Source organism: Saccopteryx leptura, chromosome 1 (genome assembly GCF_036850995.1).
Source record: "Saccopteryx leptura isolate mSacLep1 chromosome 1, mSacLep1_pri_phased_curated, whole genome shotgun sequence".
NCBI classification, from domain to species: domain Eukaryota; kingdom Metazoa; phylum Chordata; class Mammalia; order Chiroptera; family Emballonuridae; genus Saccopteryx; species Saccopteryx leptura.
This window is the reverse complement of record NC_089503.1, coordinates 229,689,383-229,707,718: the sequence shown is the minus strand read 5'-3', so window position 1 is coordinate 229,707,718 and position 18,336 is coordinate 229,689,383. Positions and strand designations below refer to the sequence as shown.

The following is an 18,336-nucleotide window of genomic DNA, read 5'->3' as shown; positions in this document are numbered from 1 at the left end:
GGAAATTGCTGGTATCTAAAATCCAGCATCTTTCCAAATAGATGTTTCTACTTTGTAAAAAACATTTTCCTTTGAGCCATGGATGATGTAATTGCATAATTGAAGTTAGACAAGATTTTAAAATGTTTCTACAGGATCCAAAAGTTCCTTAAGCCTAACTGAAGAGAGCGGGGTAAATAAAATGAGTATTGTGGAACACTGTTCTTAATTATGATTCTTGGCTTGTAATAACATGACCAACTTTGCCACACACATACACATATACCAACAAACACATTTTTTGAAAATAAAAACTAATTAAACTCAACTAATCAAGTAAAAGGTATCACTTGTTGTATTCATAAACTGTCTGTTTACAATTTAATTTGTAAAAACAGAATGGAAAAAATACAGAAGCTGTCAGGAGAGGTAATAAATTATACTATAGTTAGGAAAATAGAAAATAACCCATCAATCATCTGGATTCACAAAGGCTACTGATTTAGTTTGCTTCCTGAATAGAGGAAATGTTTGTCTTTATATGACTATTTATCTGTATGATTACATAGCAGAATATTTTCAGTGCTGTAAAAATCTCTGTGCTCTGCCTGTTCATCTCCTCTTCCCCCTTCCTACTGATCTTTTTACTCTCTCTATCGTTTTGCATTTTCTAGGGTGTCATATAGTTAGAATCATATAGTATGTAGTCTTTTCAGATTGGCTTCTTTCACTTAGCAGTATGTGTTTCTGTTTCACCATGTCTGTTCATGGCTTGATAGCTCAATCCTTTTTTTACACTGAATAATATTTCATTGTCCAGATGCACCACAGTTTATTCATTCATCTCCTGAAGGACATCTTGGTTACTTCCAGGTTTTGGCAAATATAAATAAATTTGTTATAAACACTTGTGTGCAGGTTCTTTGTGTGAACATTGTTTTCATCTACTTTGGGTAAATACCAAGGAGCATGACTTCTGGATGAGATGGTACGAGTGTGTGTAGTTTTTTTAAGAAACTACCAAATGATCTTTCAAAGTGACTGTGTGAGAGAAATGTTTGCATTCCCACCAGCAATGAATGAAAGTTGCTGTTGCTCCTTATTCTCATTTGAATTTGGTGTCAGTGCTCTGGATTTTGGTCATTCTAATAGGTGTGTAGTAGTAGATCTTTGTTCTGCAATTTGCGTTTTCCTGGAGACCTGTAATTTTTTTGGTGAGTGAGGTGTCTGTTAAGAACTTTGGCTGTTAATTTTTTTTCCTTAAATACACTTTTTATTTTAGAACAGTTTTAGATTAATAGAAAAATTGCCCAATTTTAGTTTTTAGTTTCTTCTATTATTAAGGTCTTACATTAGTATGGTACATTTTTTACAGTTAAAGAACCAATACTGACACATTGTTATTAACGAAAGTCCATACTTTATTCTGATTTTCTTAGTTTTTACCTGATGTCCCTTTTCTGTTTCAGAATCCCATTCAGGATATTACATTACATTAGTCTTTATGTCTCCCCAGGCCCTGTCGGCTGTGCAGTTTCTCAGACTTGCCGTGTTTGTCATGACCGTGGCAGCTTTGAGGTGTGCTAATCAGATATTTTGTAAAACATCACTCAGCTGGGACTGGTCTGATGTTTTTCTCATAATTAGAATGAGGTGTGTAGTTTGGGGAAGCATAGATCTCTATGGATTCATGAATTTTCTTTTATAGTTTAAAATATAACCCAATCCTCCTTTATTTCGTTGCTCAGAGCACTTCAGACTTGGCCATTGAGAGGCTGCCAGTTGGCTTCTGTGCCCTTCCTCATGTTCTTATCTTGTCATTTTAATTCCCCCCTCTGAGCCTTTTTTTTTTTTTACCAGATTACAAGATACCTGATTTTTTTTTTCCAAATCACCTCTTAGATAAAAATAGCAGCATTTGTTACATGAAGGAGTTATTTTTTACTTGTGGTGCACAGGTCCAGAAAACCTCAGCACTGCAAACTTTGCCTGTATTTTCCAGGGGAAACAGCTTTTATCAGATTCTTATCGGTGTCTGCCACCTAAAAAAATGGTGGAGCATCACAGCCTTAGAGTAAAAAGGAGAACTAATGTGAACCACACATTTTACACACCTTGCTGCTGCTTTGCTGTTTTGTGCTTGCTTTGTTCAGTTCACGTCCAGCAGAAAGCTTTGCGGACCCCACGCCCAGTTCATTTGGGCTGGCATGTGCCATACGGCATTCGGGCCTGAGAAGGCCTTTGAGCATTGTTGTAGCAAGTATAACTCCTGGGAAAATGAAACAATCCCTTTGGGCTCAGATTCCTGGTTTGATGCAGGAGACTAAGACACTACCTACATACACACCAGTTCTGAAATGGAACTGTGCAGTGTGGGCCCTAAAGTGGCATGTAGAAATATGAACAGTCTACAGTTGATGGAAAACTGAGCTTTTCCCTTTGGAAAGAAATTTCTCGATTTTTCCTTCAGCACTGGAAAACATTACATCATACAGCTATACGGCCTGATACATTCCTTGAATAACTTTGCATATTAGTAATGATATCGGTTCAAGTTTAGGCAAGTGAACAAAGAGGACTGGTTGTAAAAAAGCTTTTGATATAAAATATTATTTTCTCTAGTCATTTGATCACATTGCCCAAGCAGAGTAAGTTATTTTCTTAAATTAATATCACATTTCCACGAAATAAGTCCTGTTTTGTAATAATATCATAATTGTTGATAGATTTCTTGAAATAAAACAAAATGGCACAGTCAGATGGATAAAACATTGGACTGAGCTTCTACAGACTCTAATAGTGAAAGACATCAAGTGTGTGATCTTGTTAAAATCACTTAACTCTTCTTACTCCTGCTTATTTTGTATAGATAATACTAGCCTCTTTGCAAATTATAAGATTATATCTAGTAAAGTGCAGATAGAGGGAAACATATTAATGCAAACTGTTTCAGATTTTTGGAAGAAAGTGGCAGAGGTATCTAGGCTCTTTAAATGGTTTTTAATATGTCAAGATGACTTTAAAATTATTTTAGTATTGACTATGCTAAAAATACAGTTTTTAAAGTTGAGAAATCCCTAAATTTATGCATGTGACTATCAACGACATAGGATTTCACTTAAATTTTCAGACATCTCTGAAATGCTAACAGAAAGAAAGAACTGTTAATTAAATATTTGTGTAGGATCACTTGCATCAGAGACATGAAAATACATATTGACACAAATGAGAATAAAAGTGGCTATAGCATATCTGATATAGTCCCTTCTGTTTCCAGAGATTTTTTGTCAACCAACATTGAATATTTGTTGTTAATAAATAAGATTTTAGCCTGACCAGGTGGTGGTACAGTGGATAGAGCATTGGCCTGGGATGCAGAGGACACGGGTTCAAAACCCCAAGGTTGCTGGCTTGGGAACAGGCTCATCCAGCTTGAGCATGGGATCATTCGGCTTGAGTGTAGGCTCACCAGCTTGAGCATGGGATCATAGACATGACCCCACAATCACTGGCCTAAGCCAAAAAGTTGCTGACTTGAGCTCAAGGAACCTGCTTTGAGCAAGGGATCACTGGCTCAGCTGTAGTCCCCCGGGTCAAGGCACATATGAAAAAGCAATCAATGAACAACTAAGGTGCTGCAACAAAGTATTAATGCTTCCCATCTCTCTCTCTTCCTTTCTGTCTGACCCTATCTGTCCCTCTTTCTGTCTCTCTGTCTGTCTCTGTCTTTCTTCCTAAAAAAATAAAAATAAAATAAATAAGATTTTATGTTTTGGATTTGGGGAAAATACAAGCCTTTGGAGATGGCTAGAGAGAAGATTCACACTGATAAATTAGAAAAAGGGCAGATTAAGATCTTTCAGGACTAATGATTTTAGAAATGTGTAAGACTAATAGAACTTAAGGTGTAATAACATATAGATTATTGTCCTAAAGCAATATCAAGCAATGTATGAATAGATGGTCATAAGAAGATTGATCTTTCATTTCCATTATGGCAGGCTTAGTATCAAATGATAAATAAGGTTTCATTCTTGACTCTACCATCTTAAAAAAATTCTCTTAACCATACTGTGTCTTCATTTCCACATACACCGTGTCCTCTATTGCTCCATTTCCTCACATACTGCTCACTTTTCTGCCAATCTGGCTTTACTCTTCTACTTCACTACAAAACAGCTCTCTGTGGGGCTAATATCTCTCCTATTTAACCAAGCAAGTATTTGGGATTAAGAAATTAAAGAATGTAATGAACAAGATGGTTGATTCTCCAATACCCATTTTATACCAGACTATTATCTGAACCAGTTGTGATTACTTCTTCCTCCTTGCCAGTGATTGGTTTAGCAATGTCTAATGGTGGAAAGCTCCTGAGGAAAAAACATACAACTTTCTTCTAAGAGGACACCCCAGGAAGAAATGCTCTTCTTTATCTGGAAATGATGAGTATAATATCTACCGCTATTGCACACACAGCTGTCATGAGGCTGAAGTCTTCTTAAAGAGCTGGCAGATGGAAAGTGCTTTAACCAATGTGTATATGATACTATATAAGCTGTACAGGAGATCACAAAAATGTAGAAGCCATAAGTCCCTCAAGAATCATACAGTCTGCATCCAGTCTTGTTGGTAGTACACACGTAGATAAGAGAAGAAGCTACAAAATAATTGCTAATGTACATTTACCAGTTTGTTTTCACTAGAGTAAGGTGGGATGATAGAGGCAAGCTTTTAAAAATTCAGTCTTGAAGGACAAGTTGGATTTAAATGAGGACAGTAAGGAGTGCAATTTATACTATTCCAGAAAGGGGGATTTATTCTGAGCCATTGAATGGAGGCAGGACAAAGTTCAGTAGTGAGTTAGAACAGTCAGAAAATAAGTTCGATTGACACAGCTTACAGTTTACAGCTGGGTCTGTTAAATAAACTGGAAATAGGCAGATTAACAGGAGGAAGGGTATGCAAACCTTAATTTTTAATATTACAGGCACAGGGGCATCACGGCAAAGAAAATGAATACCCAAAAAAGTAGAGCAGTTTGAGAGCTTACATATCATCTTCATAGGGGGAAGAGATCAGGATGTATACCACTTAAGGAAGAATAAATGATTTTTAGGAAAGCTGAATGGACTATTAGAAAAATAGATGAGAAATATGGTAATTTATGAAAAAGTTTGCGTGGCATGGTTTCCACTTCTAGTCTCCTTTCCTGTGATAAAAGCCAGTCTTTCCTAGTTGATGAAACTCCTGGGGAGTGGATCTATGACAACTGAGTTCCTTTTGGAGGATCTGTGTTTAGGCAGATAAGGAGAGTTCAGAGAAAGCCTCTCCCTGTGTGTGCTGTTTTTCAAGTGCCTTTAGTTCAAAACAATCCTTACACTAAAGAGATATATTGTAGGTTGGCATATTCTATCACCTTCCACAGCTGGAAGAAAAAATCAGGCTGGAAGGTTCTCTAATACAAAAACTAGTGTTGTCTTTCTGTTGTCTGGTCCTTTCATTGCTTTGAAGGAAGATACTTTTTGAGAGATTTTATATCAAGAAGAACAATAATAGCATTCTTTAATTAAATCACTACAGGTGTATTTTGTCATTAATCAATTCTGTTCTCATCCCATGAATGACAAACCTTGTAAATGGGTCTGAATTCTAATTTTCACCCTAATATTTAATTTTCCCACATATCCTCATTCTCTTTAGAGTTTTCTATCTTTGATAAAGGATGACAGTTGACTTTGAGGAGGTTCCAATTTTACCTACAATAAAATGAAACCTTGTTACCAGTTCCAACTCTTTGCAACAGTTGGATTGGAGCTAATAAAACCATGAGAAAGAATTTTAAAATACTATGTAATCTCCTGAAATTTAGGGAGGTTTAACTAATTGATTTTTATTCTTTCTTTAATATTTTGGAGTCTGATGTCTACTTGAAAAATGTTGTATCAATTCATATTATTTTTAAATTTTTCATAAATTTCATAATCTTGGTTATATCCCACCTTTAGCAGTTATATCTTGTCATCAGATTGTATGCTAATTAACTCAGGATGGAATTGCCTGATAACTAAAAGCTGGGAATTAAAACAAAGCTATGGCTGACACATCTAAGTTCAATTCATATAAATTAATATGACTTAAGAAGTTGATACTTTAACCATAGCAGTACAGAATGGACAATGCTTAATGCTCAAAATATAGCTTTAATCTGCCTTGTGATTCTCATGGGTTGTTGTTTGTATTGGAAAAATGATTATGTAAGACTTCCTGGGTGGTAAAACAAACCCCTAAAATAATAAACATTTTCCACTAGCTTCCAAGGAAGTGTGTGTGTTTTTAAGTATTCTTAAGCAACTATCAATTTAGTCAAGATTCATTGTTCAAGTTAATTGAAATAGAAAAATGTGGCAGTTTTTCCTTTGTGAAAGTTGGGAGCAAACACATATATAATGAAAAGAGATAGTTGTATCCTATAGCTCTGTATTTTCTCTGTTTAACTGATCTGGTACCAGAGAAACTTCTTTTACCAATTTCCGCTGTCAACCTTAAAAATAAAAATAGTGTTATTTTCCCAGCAGTTTAGTTTATTCAGGAATAGCAGACAACTGCAAAAGCTACAGTGAACCATAGGCAAGTCCAAAGAGACAAAAGGAAGGTTAGATTTAATTAGATTTTAGGAAGAAATTGGGGAGGGTTGTTCATAAGAGAACAAGAATTCAAGATTGTGGTGGTGTTGCATAGGCTGCAAGGGGTAGTCAGTGTGTTGCTGCTCGGGCAGGGCGAGAGCCCCTTCCCTTTACTTAAAAGGAAGGAGATAAAATTTCTATGTGAAAAATGTCCTCCCTTGCTGAAATAACTAGCTTCCTTTTCCTGGTTGGTTTCATAGGCTGCAAGAGGTACTTGCATGAGAGCTCCCCCTACAGGGCTTCTCAACTCCATTTTAAATGAGGTTTCCTTGAGTAGTATATTTATTTTTATACCTCCTCCAACATATTTAACTCATTGAGAATATTCACTGTGTATTTCTTGGGCAATACCATTTTATAAATGTCAGCATGATAGGTTTTTTAATTCTTAGACTATCTCTCTGGCCATCTTATCTTACTCTATTCACATACTCCTTTGCTTAGGCTAAAGGTTACTATTATTATACTACATTATTCAAAAACTGTTTGTTTTGTTGCTGTTATCACATTGTCTGCACGCCCTCTGTGCTGGCCTAGATTTAGATCGCAGATTGCTGCAGGACAAGTAAAATGTCTGCTTAATTTTATTTAAAAGTAAGTTGGAGTACTTAGGACAGTACTCGTTTATTTGGTAAAATTATGTGCTAAAATACTTTTTATTGGTTTTTAATTCTTATGACACATATACTTGGAGTTGCTGACAATGTCTACAACTTTTCATTTGGAAACGCCTTGCTATAATTGTAGGTTTGTTTCAAAAAGCAAAGTCTTTTCTCCAGTGAAAATTACACTCATGTTGCTTGCCATTTCTAAATATGTACCAGGATTTTTTGTTGTTTCTTTTCTCTTATAGCCAGCAGTCAGCAGAGGACCTTGCCCGAGTTCCTGCCAACTCCACTAGCAATATTTTGAATAGGCTACTGGTTAGTTATGATCCTAGGATAAGACCAAATTTTAAAGGTTTGTTTTTCTTTCCTCCAAATATCTTCAGTCTTTGCAGTTTAAAAAATTAATTTTATTGATATAAAGTTAGTTATTTATGATATTCAGAACAATAAGATTTCACACTGATATGTAACTGTACTGTAATGTACTTAGATTCAGAGCAATTTAATGCCAAACATGTTCAAAGATAAGCAAAATAGTAATTTTGAGATTCTCAGTGTTAAAAAAAAGGGTACATTGTGGATTAATAAGCTAACCTCAGTAATAGTTTTTCTGAGTACTTAGTGATTTAAAATTTAGGCTCTGGATATAGAGCTGCCTTTCATTCACTGACACCAAATCAGTGAATGAATAAGTTTTTAGGAAAGTGGTCACATACTCATTTAGGGAGAGAGAACAATTCTGATCTGTATTTAGATTTTTTTCTGCCCTGGCTGGTTGGCTCAGTGATAAACCGTCAGCCCAGCGTATGGAAGTCCCAGGTTTGATTCCCAGTCAAGGCACATAGGAGAAGCAACCATCTGCTTCTCCACTCCTTTCTCCCCACTCTTTCTTCTCCTCCCACAGCCATGGCTTGAACGATTCGAGCAGAGTTGGCCTGAGCGTGAGGATGGTTCCATGGCCTCACCTCAGGCAGTAAAATAGTTCTGTTGCTAAGCAATGGAGCAAGTGGTCCAGAAGGGCAGAGCATCACCTGGTAGGGGGCTTGCCGGGTGGATCCTGATCAGGGTGCATGCAGGAGTCTGTCTCTGCCTCCCTGCCTCTCATTTAATTTTTTTAAAAAATCTTTTTTACTTTTTCTAGTCTTTCACGTTAATAAAAAGAAATTTCCTCTACTCTTGGCTGAAAATAATAATGGCCATATGATTTTTTAAAAACATGTTAACTTGTATGAATAAAAGCAACTGTATTTTTTAACATTGATGGATTTTACCCCAACAAAATACTACCTTTTCTCACACTTTTCAAGAACAAAATCCATAGTTGCTATGAAAGTCATGAAAAGATTGTATAGTTGAGCCAACTATTTTTTTTTCTTGTTTTCTGTTTTGTCCTCTTGATGAGTTAGGAAAAAGCTATATGAAAAAATCTCCTTTGGAAAACTGTAATCCTGAAGACAGGTATTAATGTAGATCAGATTAACATTATAAAGCTTCATTTTTTTCCCCCTCACAGAAAAAAAAAAGTCTGCAGCTGCTCCTAGTCAACTGAAGTTATACAACCATGTTGTAAAAACAGGGATTTTTGTTCATTACCAGAACCTATTCAGTTACTTTCAACAACAGCCCTGGTCTGGATTGTCACATGTCTACCATATATTGATTCACCACCTGTTTTTCATCAGTCAGTGGTTATGTGGCTGAAAGGCTAAATTCACATTTTCCCTTTGTTAGCCCAACCAGCAGCCCGCAATGAGTAAAGAAAGAAAAAAAAAAGCAAGAAAGAAATTTGCAACATTATACCTTAATTCTCACTCCATGAACTTTCAAATTATTTTCCAAAAGGTCAGGCAAAAATCTTTATAATGACTCTGTTATATGTCTGATTAACTTTGCATTTGCATGAATTAGAAATAAAAATATAGTCATTATAAGTACCATTTATTGAATATTGCTTTACCTATTCAAGTAAGAATTTCATATATTTATAAAAATTCATAAAGTTAAACCGTATTTTTAAATGATGGTTTATAAAGAATAATTTACATTTCCTTAAAGTTAATGCATTAACCCAATTAAAATTTTTTGAAAGATAAATATATGTATTTTCTCAGTCTTTACAGTTTAACAGATAAATATTTCTGGAAAAAATGACTTTATAAAATACAACTTAACCCGCTTTTTACTTGTGTTATGATCCCTATTTGGAAAAATGAGTTAATAGTAATTGTGAAGTAGGTACACTAAAACCATTGACTTATAATTTTACAATTCATGTGGATTGGGAAAAATATAAGAATCAAAGGCATAAACCATGAAATATAATAATTCTGACCAAGTTTTTGACAGCTACTAACTATATCCTTAATTTTTATTCACAGGCATTCCTGTTGATGTAGTAGTCAACATTTTTATCAACAGTTTTGGATCCATTCAAGAGACGACCATGGTAATATTTCAATGAATTTAATATCTTGAATTTATCAAAATTTAGAGCACAGCATGGTGAAAGTAATATTAAAACTTAAAAATATTAATTAACTCTAGGGAATAGTTTATGCTCTTTCCTGGTATAAAATATTTAGATTCCAGAGTTTTAAGTTAGTGATTTCAGTGCCTATTTAAGTTTGTAATTCAAATTTAGCCTTAATACTGCATTAAAACTTACAGACTTAGAAAAATTACTGTATTCACTCTGAACAATTAATTGGGTACCACCTGGGAAAAGAATGTATGCAATTAAAATTCTGAGGCAACATTTCCCCCCAATATGTTTATGTATGAGCATTCAAACTGTTTGAGTGTTGTCAGGTTCTTTTCCCTTCCAGTTCCCTGAGGAGAATGTTTGTTTTCACTGCTGTACTAATTTTGTGATGTGTGCAGCAGAGAATTGTAAAAAGCAAAATCAATTTTCATAAAATATGGCCATGGAGCTCTCTGAAAAGATTATGTAACTGGGGGAAAGATCAAGGAAAGGCAAAGGGGGAGTGGGAGAGAGGGGCAGGCAGGTCCTCTCTTGAAGGAACAGAAAAGACAGGCTTTAGAAAGGGGCTGCTCTCCATGATGAGTTGCGCTTTAGGGAAAGGATGGCTACACAGTATGCTTAGATTTCCTGAGAGGTGATGGATATAATTACCCCTCAGCTTCTTGAAAAACATTCTGTAAAGTCTACTTGATTTTTGATGTTTTAGAATATAGGTTTATGCCTTTTTTAATAAACACATCTGAAATGACACTTTAGGTGGGAGAAAGAAGACCCAGGGTTTTGAGATAGTTATAAACACACACACACACACACACACACACACACACACACACACACACACATTTTTTGCAAGAGAGAGACAGACAGACAGACAAGAAGGGAGAGAGATGAGAAGTCATAGTTACAGCGCCTTAGTTGCTCATTGATTGCTTTTTCATATGTACCGTGACAGTGGGGGTGGGGATTCCAGCTGAGACAGTGACCCCTTGCTCAAGGCAGCAACCTTGGGCTTAAGCCAGTGACCAAGGGCTTTGATCCAGTGACCTTGGAGTCACATCTATGATCTCACACTCAAGCCAGATGAATCCACACTCAAGCCGGAGTTCTCAGGGTTTCGAACTGGGTCTTCAGCATCCCACACTGATTCTCTATCAACTGAACCACCATCTGGTTAAACAGATATAGTTATATATTTTTCTTAAGTACTAATATAAGGCGTGGATTGAAAGTCTAGTATAATAATAGGAGTGCAATATACTTATTGAGAGAACATCTCAGACTAGAGGCAGAATGATTGAAACTATTTCTTCCGCCTGACTTGTGGTGGCGCAGTGGATAAAGCGACGACCTGGAACGCTGAGGTCGCCAGTTCAAAACCCTGGGATTACCTGGTCAAGGCACATATGGGAGTTGATGCTTCCTGCTCCTCCCCTCTTCTCTCTCTCTCTCTCTCTCTCTCTCTCTCTCTCTCCTCCTCTCCTCTCTAAAATGAATAAATAAAGTCTTAAAAATAAATAAATAAATAAAGCCCTGGCTTTAAAAAAAAAAAAAAACTATTTCTTCCTTTATAGTTCCTTCACCTGTAGCAACATAGTGCATTACAAAAGTAATTGTATATTGCATTTAAATTATAAAGCTTATTTTTTATCTCTAATTGTGATGAGAATGCTATTTCTTTATTTTTATAAAAGCATGTATGTAGCCCCTCAATAATTGATTTTCTTAGACAATGTCTTAGACAATGTATAAATATTTTTAGAGAATTATTTAAAAGAAGATTTTGGAATCAAGTAGTGACATTTTGGTTCACCTAAATGACATAGACACACAGTACAGCTCAGTAGAAGACAGCTCTATATGACTATACATCATTCAGGAGACAAGTATAGCATTCACTGATTGAAAATATGATTTGTCAATCAAAGTACTTAATTCTACAAGAAAAAGAGGTGTCATCTTCTCATGGCAAAACTTTTAGAGGAGTTATTTGGTCTCTATTCTCTGTACCCTTTTTTATCTTTCATGGCACCACTCTACTTATCCTGAAATACCACTATCAAAATATTACAGCCTGCAGGAAACATTCTGACTCTATTTTGCATTTGAGGACAACTAATACAAGGATATTTTGCTTGTTTGCATAAAGGCTACACATGTGTCGTATATTAGTACATGTCATTAATGTATTTACTATTTAAAAAATATTGAGTGCCTTCCAAGTATCAGACACGTAAACTTCTCTAGGACCCAACAGTAGTTACTTGAGTATATTAAGTTGAAAACACCCAGGAGAAAAGGATGTTAGAAAAGAGACAAACTTTTTTACAGATTACCTGAAGATTATAATCAACTATTTCATATTTTCTAGCAAATTTTGTTCCCCTGCACAGACTTACCACACAGCTAGCCCAAAGTATTCATTGCTGGGGCCAGATTCAACCTATTCCTTTATGGAATCCTTGCCCTACTGTTTGTCTCAAATCTCTACCTATCTTCTAATTAGAGCCTTTAATGGCTACTCTGACTCACTTTGTGCCCTTTTTTCAGTTCAGGTATTTCATTTCTATCACTTATTTGTTAATTAAACCTGATAGCTTCTTTTTTTGTGTGTATTCTTTCCCTTCTCTGATGGACTATACAGCTTTTAAAGTCAAGAATAATGTATTCTACTTCTTCATTTTCCATAAGATACAGATGACAGTAGATGCTCAGTAAAGAGTGGACATATAAATAAATAATTTCTTATACTAGCTAATATTGATTGAAAAGAAGGACAAATAAATTCTGCTATATGCTGAACACCAAGTGAGTTCAAGTAGCCATAAAACAATTGGCAAAAAAAAAAAATTAAACAAAAGATCCATGTTGAACATTTGTTTGGTTAAATAACAGCCTAAATAATGTTACTATTGTAGAGTGATAATTTTGGAAATTTTAGAGATATTTATTCAGCACACAAAATTATTTGTATTTGCTATTTATTTTGCTGATATAATCTAGATCAGGGGTAGTCAACCTTTTTATACTTACTGCCCACTTTTGTATCTCTGTTAATAGTAAAATTTTCTAAGCGCCCACCAGTTCTACAGTAATGGTCATTTATAAAGTAGGGAAGTAACTTTACTTTATAAAATTTATAAAGCAGAGTTACAGCAAGTTAAAGCATATAATAATAATTACTTACCAAGTACTTTATGTCGGATTTTCGCTAAGTTTGACAGAATAAATCTTTATAAAACAACTTACTATAGTTAAATCTATCTTTTTATTTATACTTTGGTTGCTCCGCTACCGCGCAACATGAAAGCTGGAACGCCCACTAGTGGGAGGTAGGGACCAGGTTGACTACCACTGGTCTAGATGAAAACTAATCTGCCCCATGTATCCAGGCCAGTGTGTCTATTTTGTTCATCAGTTTATTTTGTTCATTAGATTCCACATATAATTGAGATCAACAGACTGACAGCTGTCAGAAGGACGTGGCATGGGGGCACTGGAAAAAAGAAGGTGAAGGCATTAGCTAAAAAACATATGTACATAAAACATAGACAAAGACAGCCTGACCAGGCAGTGGTGCACTGGATAGAGTGTCAAACTGAGATGGGGAGGACCCAAGTTTGAAACCCCAAGGTCCCCCGCTTGAGCCCTGGCTTGAGCACAGGCTCACCCGGCTTGAGCACAGTGTCACTGGCTTGAGTGTGGCATCATAGACATGACCCCATGGTTGCTGGCTTAAAACCCAAGGTCGCTGGCCTGAGCCCAAGTTCTCTGGCTTGAGCAAGGGGTCACTCAGTCTGCTGTAGCCCCTCGGTCAAGGCACACATGAGAAATCAATCAATGAACAACTAAGGAGCTGCAATGATGCTCCTCATCTCTCTCCCTTCATGTTTGTCTGTCCCTATCTGTCCTTCTCTCTGACTCTTTGTCTGTCTGTCAAAAAACAAAAACAAAAACATAGACACAGACAGCAGTGCAGTGATAGCCAGAAGAAAAGGAGGGTGGGGCTAGGTGGAGGTGGTCAAGGGGGGAGGGGAATGGGAATGGAAAACGACTTTGTTTGTGGTGACGGATGCATGATGCAGTGTATAGATGATGTTTTATTGAGTTGTACACCTGAAACCTGAATGATTTTGCAAACCAGTATCGCCTCAATAAATTCATTGAAAGAAGAAGAAAAATAATCAATCTGCCTTCTAATTTGTGTTGAATAGGAACCACGCTAATCAAAATAGACTTACTTTACCATAATTATTATTTTTTTTTGCTTTTAGCAATGTTTACTTCATACAACATTAAAAAACAAAGTTTTATAGACATCTTTAAGGCTATCATTTTATGGATTTGCTCAATATTTTAATAAACACATGGCCTGACACGTGTTGCTTAATAGTAGTTAGGAGAGCACAAGGTATTAAACATATATATTAGATAAAGAGAGAGAGAGATAACATTATAATGTCTTCTAAGGAGAAAAAATTTGGATCTAGGCTAAAACTTCTTCATTACCTATTACAAACACTTGTCAATTGAGATAGCTTAGGAGGGTAACTGAAAGGGTATACATGTATGGATAAGCGTTATATTATAAGGGATATCTTGTTTTCCCTCTTCTATTCACTTAGGGTGAGCTTACTTATTTTTTTACAGATTTATTGAGGTATAATTGACAAATAAAGTGGTAAGATATTTGAAGTTTACATGATGATTTGATGTACATCTACATTGTGAAAGGATTCTTCTCCCCATCAAGTCAAAGTCAACACATTCATCATCTCACATACATAGATGCGCACACACACATATAATATATGTATTATGTATTATATATACATTTGGAAACTATTCTACTCTTTCAGCAAATTTTAATTTTACAATATAGTGTTGTCAACATTAGATCCTCAGATCTTATTCATTTTATAACATAGTTTGTACATTCTATCGGGCTTTCCATATTGCACACATACATCCCTAAGTCCCTGACAGCCACTTTCTACTCTGTTTCTATGAATTTTATTCCCCCTCTCTTTTTAAGATTCTACATATAAGTGGTACTATGAAGGTTTTGTCTTCCTCTGTCTGGCTTTTTTACTCAGCATAATGTCCTCCAGATTCATCCATGTTGTTGCAAGTGATAGAATTACCTTCTTTTTTAAGATCAAATAATATTTCAGTGTGTGTGTGTGTGTGTGTGTGTATACACATATCACATTTTCTTGATCGGTTCATCTGTTGATAGGCACTTGGATTGTTTCCATATTTTGGCTATTGAACGTAATACTGCAATGAACATGGGAATACAGATATCTCTGCTAGATAATTTTTTTTCCTTTGTATATATAGTTAGAGGTAGGATTGCTGGACCATATGGTACTTCTCCTTTTAGTTTCTTGTGGAACCTCCATATTGTTTTGCATAGTGTTCATACCAGCTAATATTCCCACCAACAGGATATGATGGTTCCATTTTCTTCACATTCTTGCCCGCATTTGCTATATCTAGTTTTTTTGTATAATAACCAGAGGGTTTTGAACTGGCAACCTCAGCATTCCAGGTTGACGCTTGATCCACTGCGCCACCACAGGTCAGGCTATACAGTTGCAGTTTTAGTTGTTAATAACCCCCTAGAAATATCTCTCTATAAAGATCTGCTAAAATAAAGGAAGTCCTAAAATTTGTAAAGCTTTAATATTGCCCAGCACTTTTCTCTCCAGTTCAAACCTTCTTACCTCAACTGGCAGTTGCTTATTCCAGAAAGCAAAATACAAAATGCTAAACTCATAGTTTGGGGATGGTATAACATGAATAGCTGAAAGTCGGGGAGCCAACAGACCTAGGGCAGTCTCTGAAAAGAGGAAACAATTTGTTCCTCCATTGTTTAAGGTTGATTACCAAACAAAGAAGCAATCAAGGTAGTAAGCATTAGCATTGTTATCTGAAATACTAAAATTTTAAACACTTCTACTTGATAAAACATTCATTCCCACTTATTATTTTAATTCAAATGCTAACTAATGCTGGCTAAACTAAAAGTAATTTCACATTTTTGCACGAACCATATTGTGTAGTGGAGGAAAACTGTCAGCCGTATTTATATTCCATAAGCTCTTTCACAGCTCTGTGGTTACATGTGCCTTCAGCTTCTTTTAATCATATCATTTTAGAGCTCTATAGTTTTTATTTCTCTTATCTTTGATTCATTTGCATTTCACCACTTTACATGTTTAAAGCATTATATTAATACTGTAAGTGATATTTATTGACAATAATAGCATCACCAAAATTGTCAAATAAATATAATCATCTCAATTTAAAGTTGCTAGAACAGACATTTCTGATTTTAACAATTCACATGTTACTACTTGTGACTGAATTTAAGACAGTCAAAAAAGTAAGAAGAATAGGAAAAATATTCCAAAAATCTATATGGAACCACAAAGACCTTGAATAGCCTCAGCAATCTTGAGGGAAAAAAAAGTTGGAAGTATCATGCTACTTGATATCAAACTATACTACAAGGCCATAGTGGTTAAAACAGCATGGTATTGGCATAAAAACAGGCATAATGAAAAAAAAAGGCATAATGATTAATGGCACAGAATACAGAGCTCAGAAATAAAAGTATGCCTTTATGGTCAATTAATATTTGAGAAATATTGCAAGAACATTTTATGGAGTATAGATGATCTACTCAATAAATAGTGTTGGAAAAATTGGACAGATACATGCAAACAATGAAACTCTTACACTATACACAAGAATAAACTCAAAATGAATTAAATGTAAGTTGTGAAATTATAAAAATCCTAGAAAAAATATAGGTAAGTCAAATCTGATTTTTCATTGCAATATTTTTTTCTGATATAACTCCTCAGGCAAGGGAACAAAAGCATAAAATAAACAAATGGGACTATATCAAACTACTAAGCTTTTGTACAGCAGAAGAAACAATGAGCAAAATGAAAAGACAACCTACTGAATGGAAAAATGTATTTGCGTATGATATCTCTAATAAGGGGTTAATTTCAAAATTTTTACATAGAACTTATATAATCCAACACCAAGAAAAAAATTACAATATAGACAAAGGACTTGAATAGACAATTTTCCAAAAGGAACATACAGACGACCATTATACATATATGAAAAAATGCTCAACGTCACTAATCATCAGAGAAATACAAATTGAAACTACAATGAGATATCACCTCCCACTTGTCAGAATGGCTATCATCAATAAATCAACAAACAACAAATGAGGATGTGGAGAAAAGGGAAGCCTTATGCACTCTTGATGAGAATGCAGATTGGTGCAGCCAATGTGGAAAACCGTATAGAAATTCCTCAAAAAATTAAAAATGGAGCTGCCTTATGACTCACTGATTCTACTTCTGGAAATGAATCAGAAGAAATTTAGAACACTAATTTGAAAGAATATATGCACCCCTATGTTCATTGTAGCATTACTTATAATAGCTAAGATTTGGAAGCAGTCTAAGTGCTCATCAGTAGATGAGTGGATCAAAAGGCTCTGGTACATTTACACAATGGGATACTATTCAGCCATAAAAGAGGAAGTCTTATTTTTTGCAACAGCGTGGATGGACCCAGAGATTATTATGTTAAGTTAAATAAGCTAGTCAGAGAAAGACAAGTACCATATGATTTCACTTTTATGCAGAATTCAATAAACTAAATGAACAAAGAACATAGAAACAGACACATAGATACATAGAACAGACTGACAGCTGTCAGAAGGAACAGGGTTGGGAAGCTGGGTGAATAAAGTGGAGGGATTGAGAAAAAAAGTAGACACAGACAACAGTATGGTGACTGCCAGAAGAAAAGGGGTGTTGAGAAGGAGGTGGAAGAGGGTGAAGAAGGGCATAAATGGTGGTGGAAAGGGACTGGACTCCAGGTAGTGAGTGAACAATATGGCACGCAGATGCTGTACTATAGAGGCGTACACTTGAAACCTGTATGGTTTTATTAATCAGTATCACCCAAATATATTTAATTTTTATAAAAAAATGGTTTGTTAGAGATTAGGTGGCATCTGCTCTCTAGTTATATTTATAATATTCAATATTTGTTGATTTTTTTTCATTCAATTCTTACCTCTAGCATAAATCAGTAAGATTTTTTTTATAATTGAAAATGTGAACTATTGTACTTGAGGGGGAAAAATGGGTCTATACCCAGGTACTTTACCTCACCAGAAATAATAAGAGCTCTTTCATGGAAATAAAAGCTTATTTATATAATCCATTTTCCTGCTTTGGTTTAGGCATGCTTTGTAATTATATTAAATTATTATTGCACTACAATTCATGATTCTGTCAGACTTTCTGTGCCTATCTGCTTCATTACTTTTTTGTTTGTTTTAATAATAGACTTCAACTTTTTTTGAGCAACACAGTTGTGCCTGTCAAGAAAGAATGCTCATATTTGGGATCAACTAAAAGAACTTAATTCTCGTTCTTGACCAATACTCACCTTTGTTGTTTTAAAAACAATTTTACTTTTATATTTTCTTCTATATAGAGATTTAAGTTTCTTTCTTTAAATCTTAGTTTCTTAAGCCCTG

At 35.2% G+C, this 18,336-nt stretch overlaps 1 protein-coding gene across 2 annotated transcripts in view; it reads left to right on the top strand.

The window, feature by feature from the left end:
• The window catches only part of GLRB (glycine receptor beta), a 58,028-nt gene that overhangs the window by 12,156 nt on the left and 27,536 nt on the right, over positions 1-18,336 (top strand). The window contains exons 3-4 of one of the 2 annotated variants that reach the window (XM_066387553.1): positions 7,516-7,622; positions 9,649-9,716. In XM_066387553.1, the coding sequence (XP_066243650.1) occupies positions 7,516-7,622; positions 9,649-9,716 (175 nt within the window). The remainder of the gene's footprint in view (positions 1-7,515; positions 7,623-9,648; positions 9,717-18,336) is intronic. The other variant, XM_066387562.1, reaches the window with a different exon arrangement.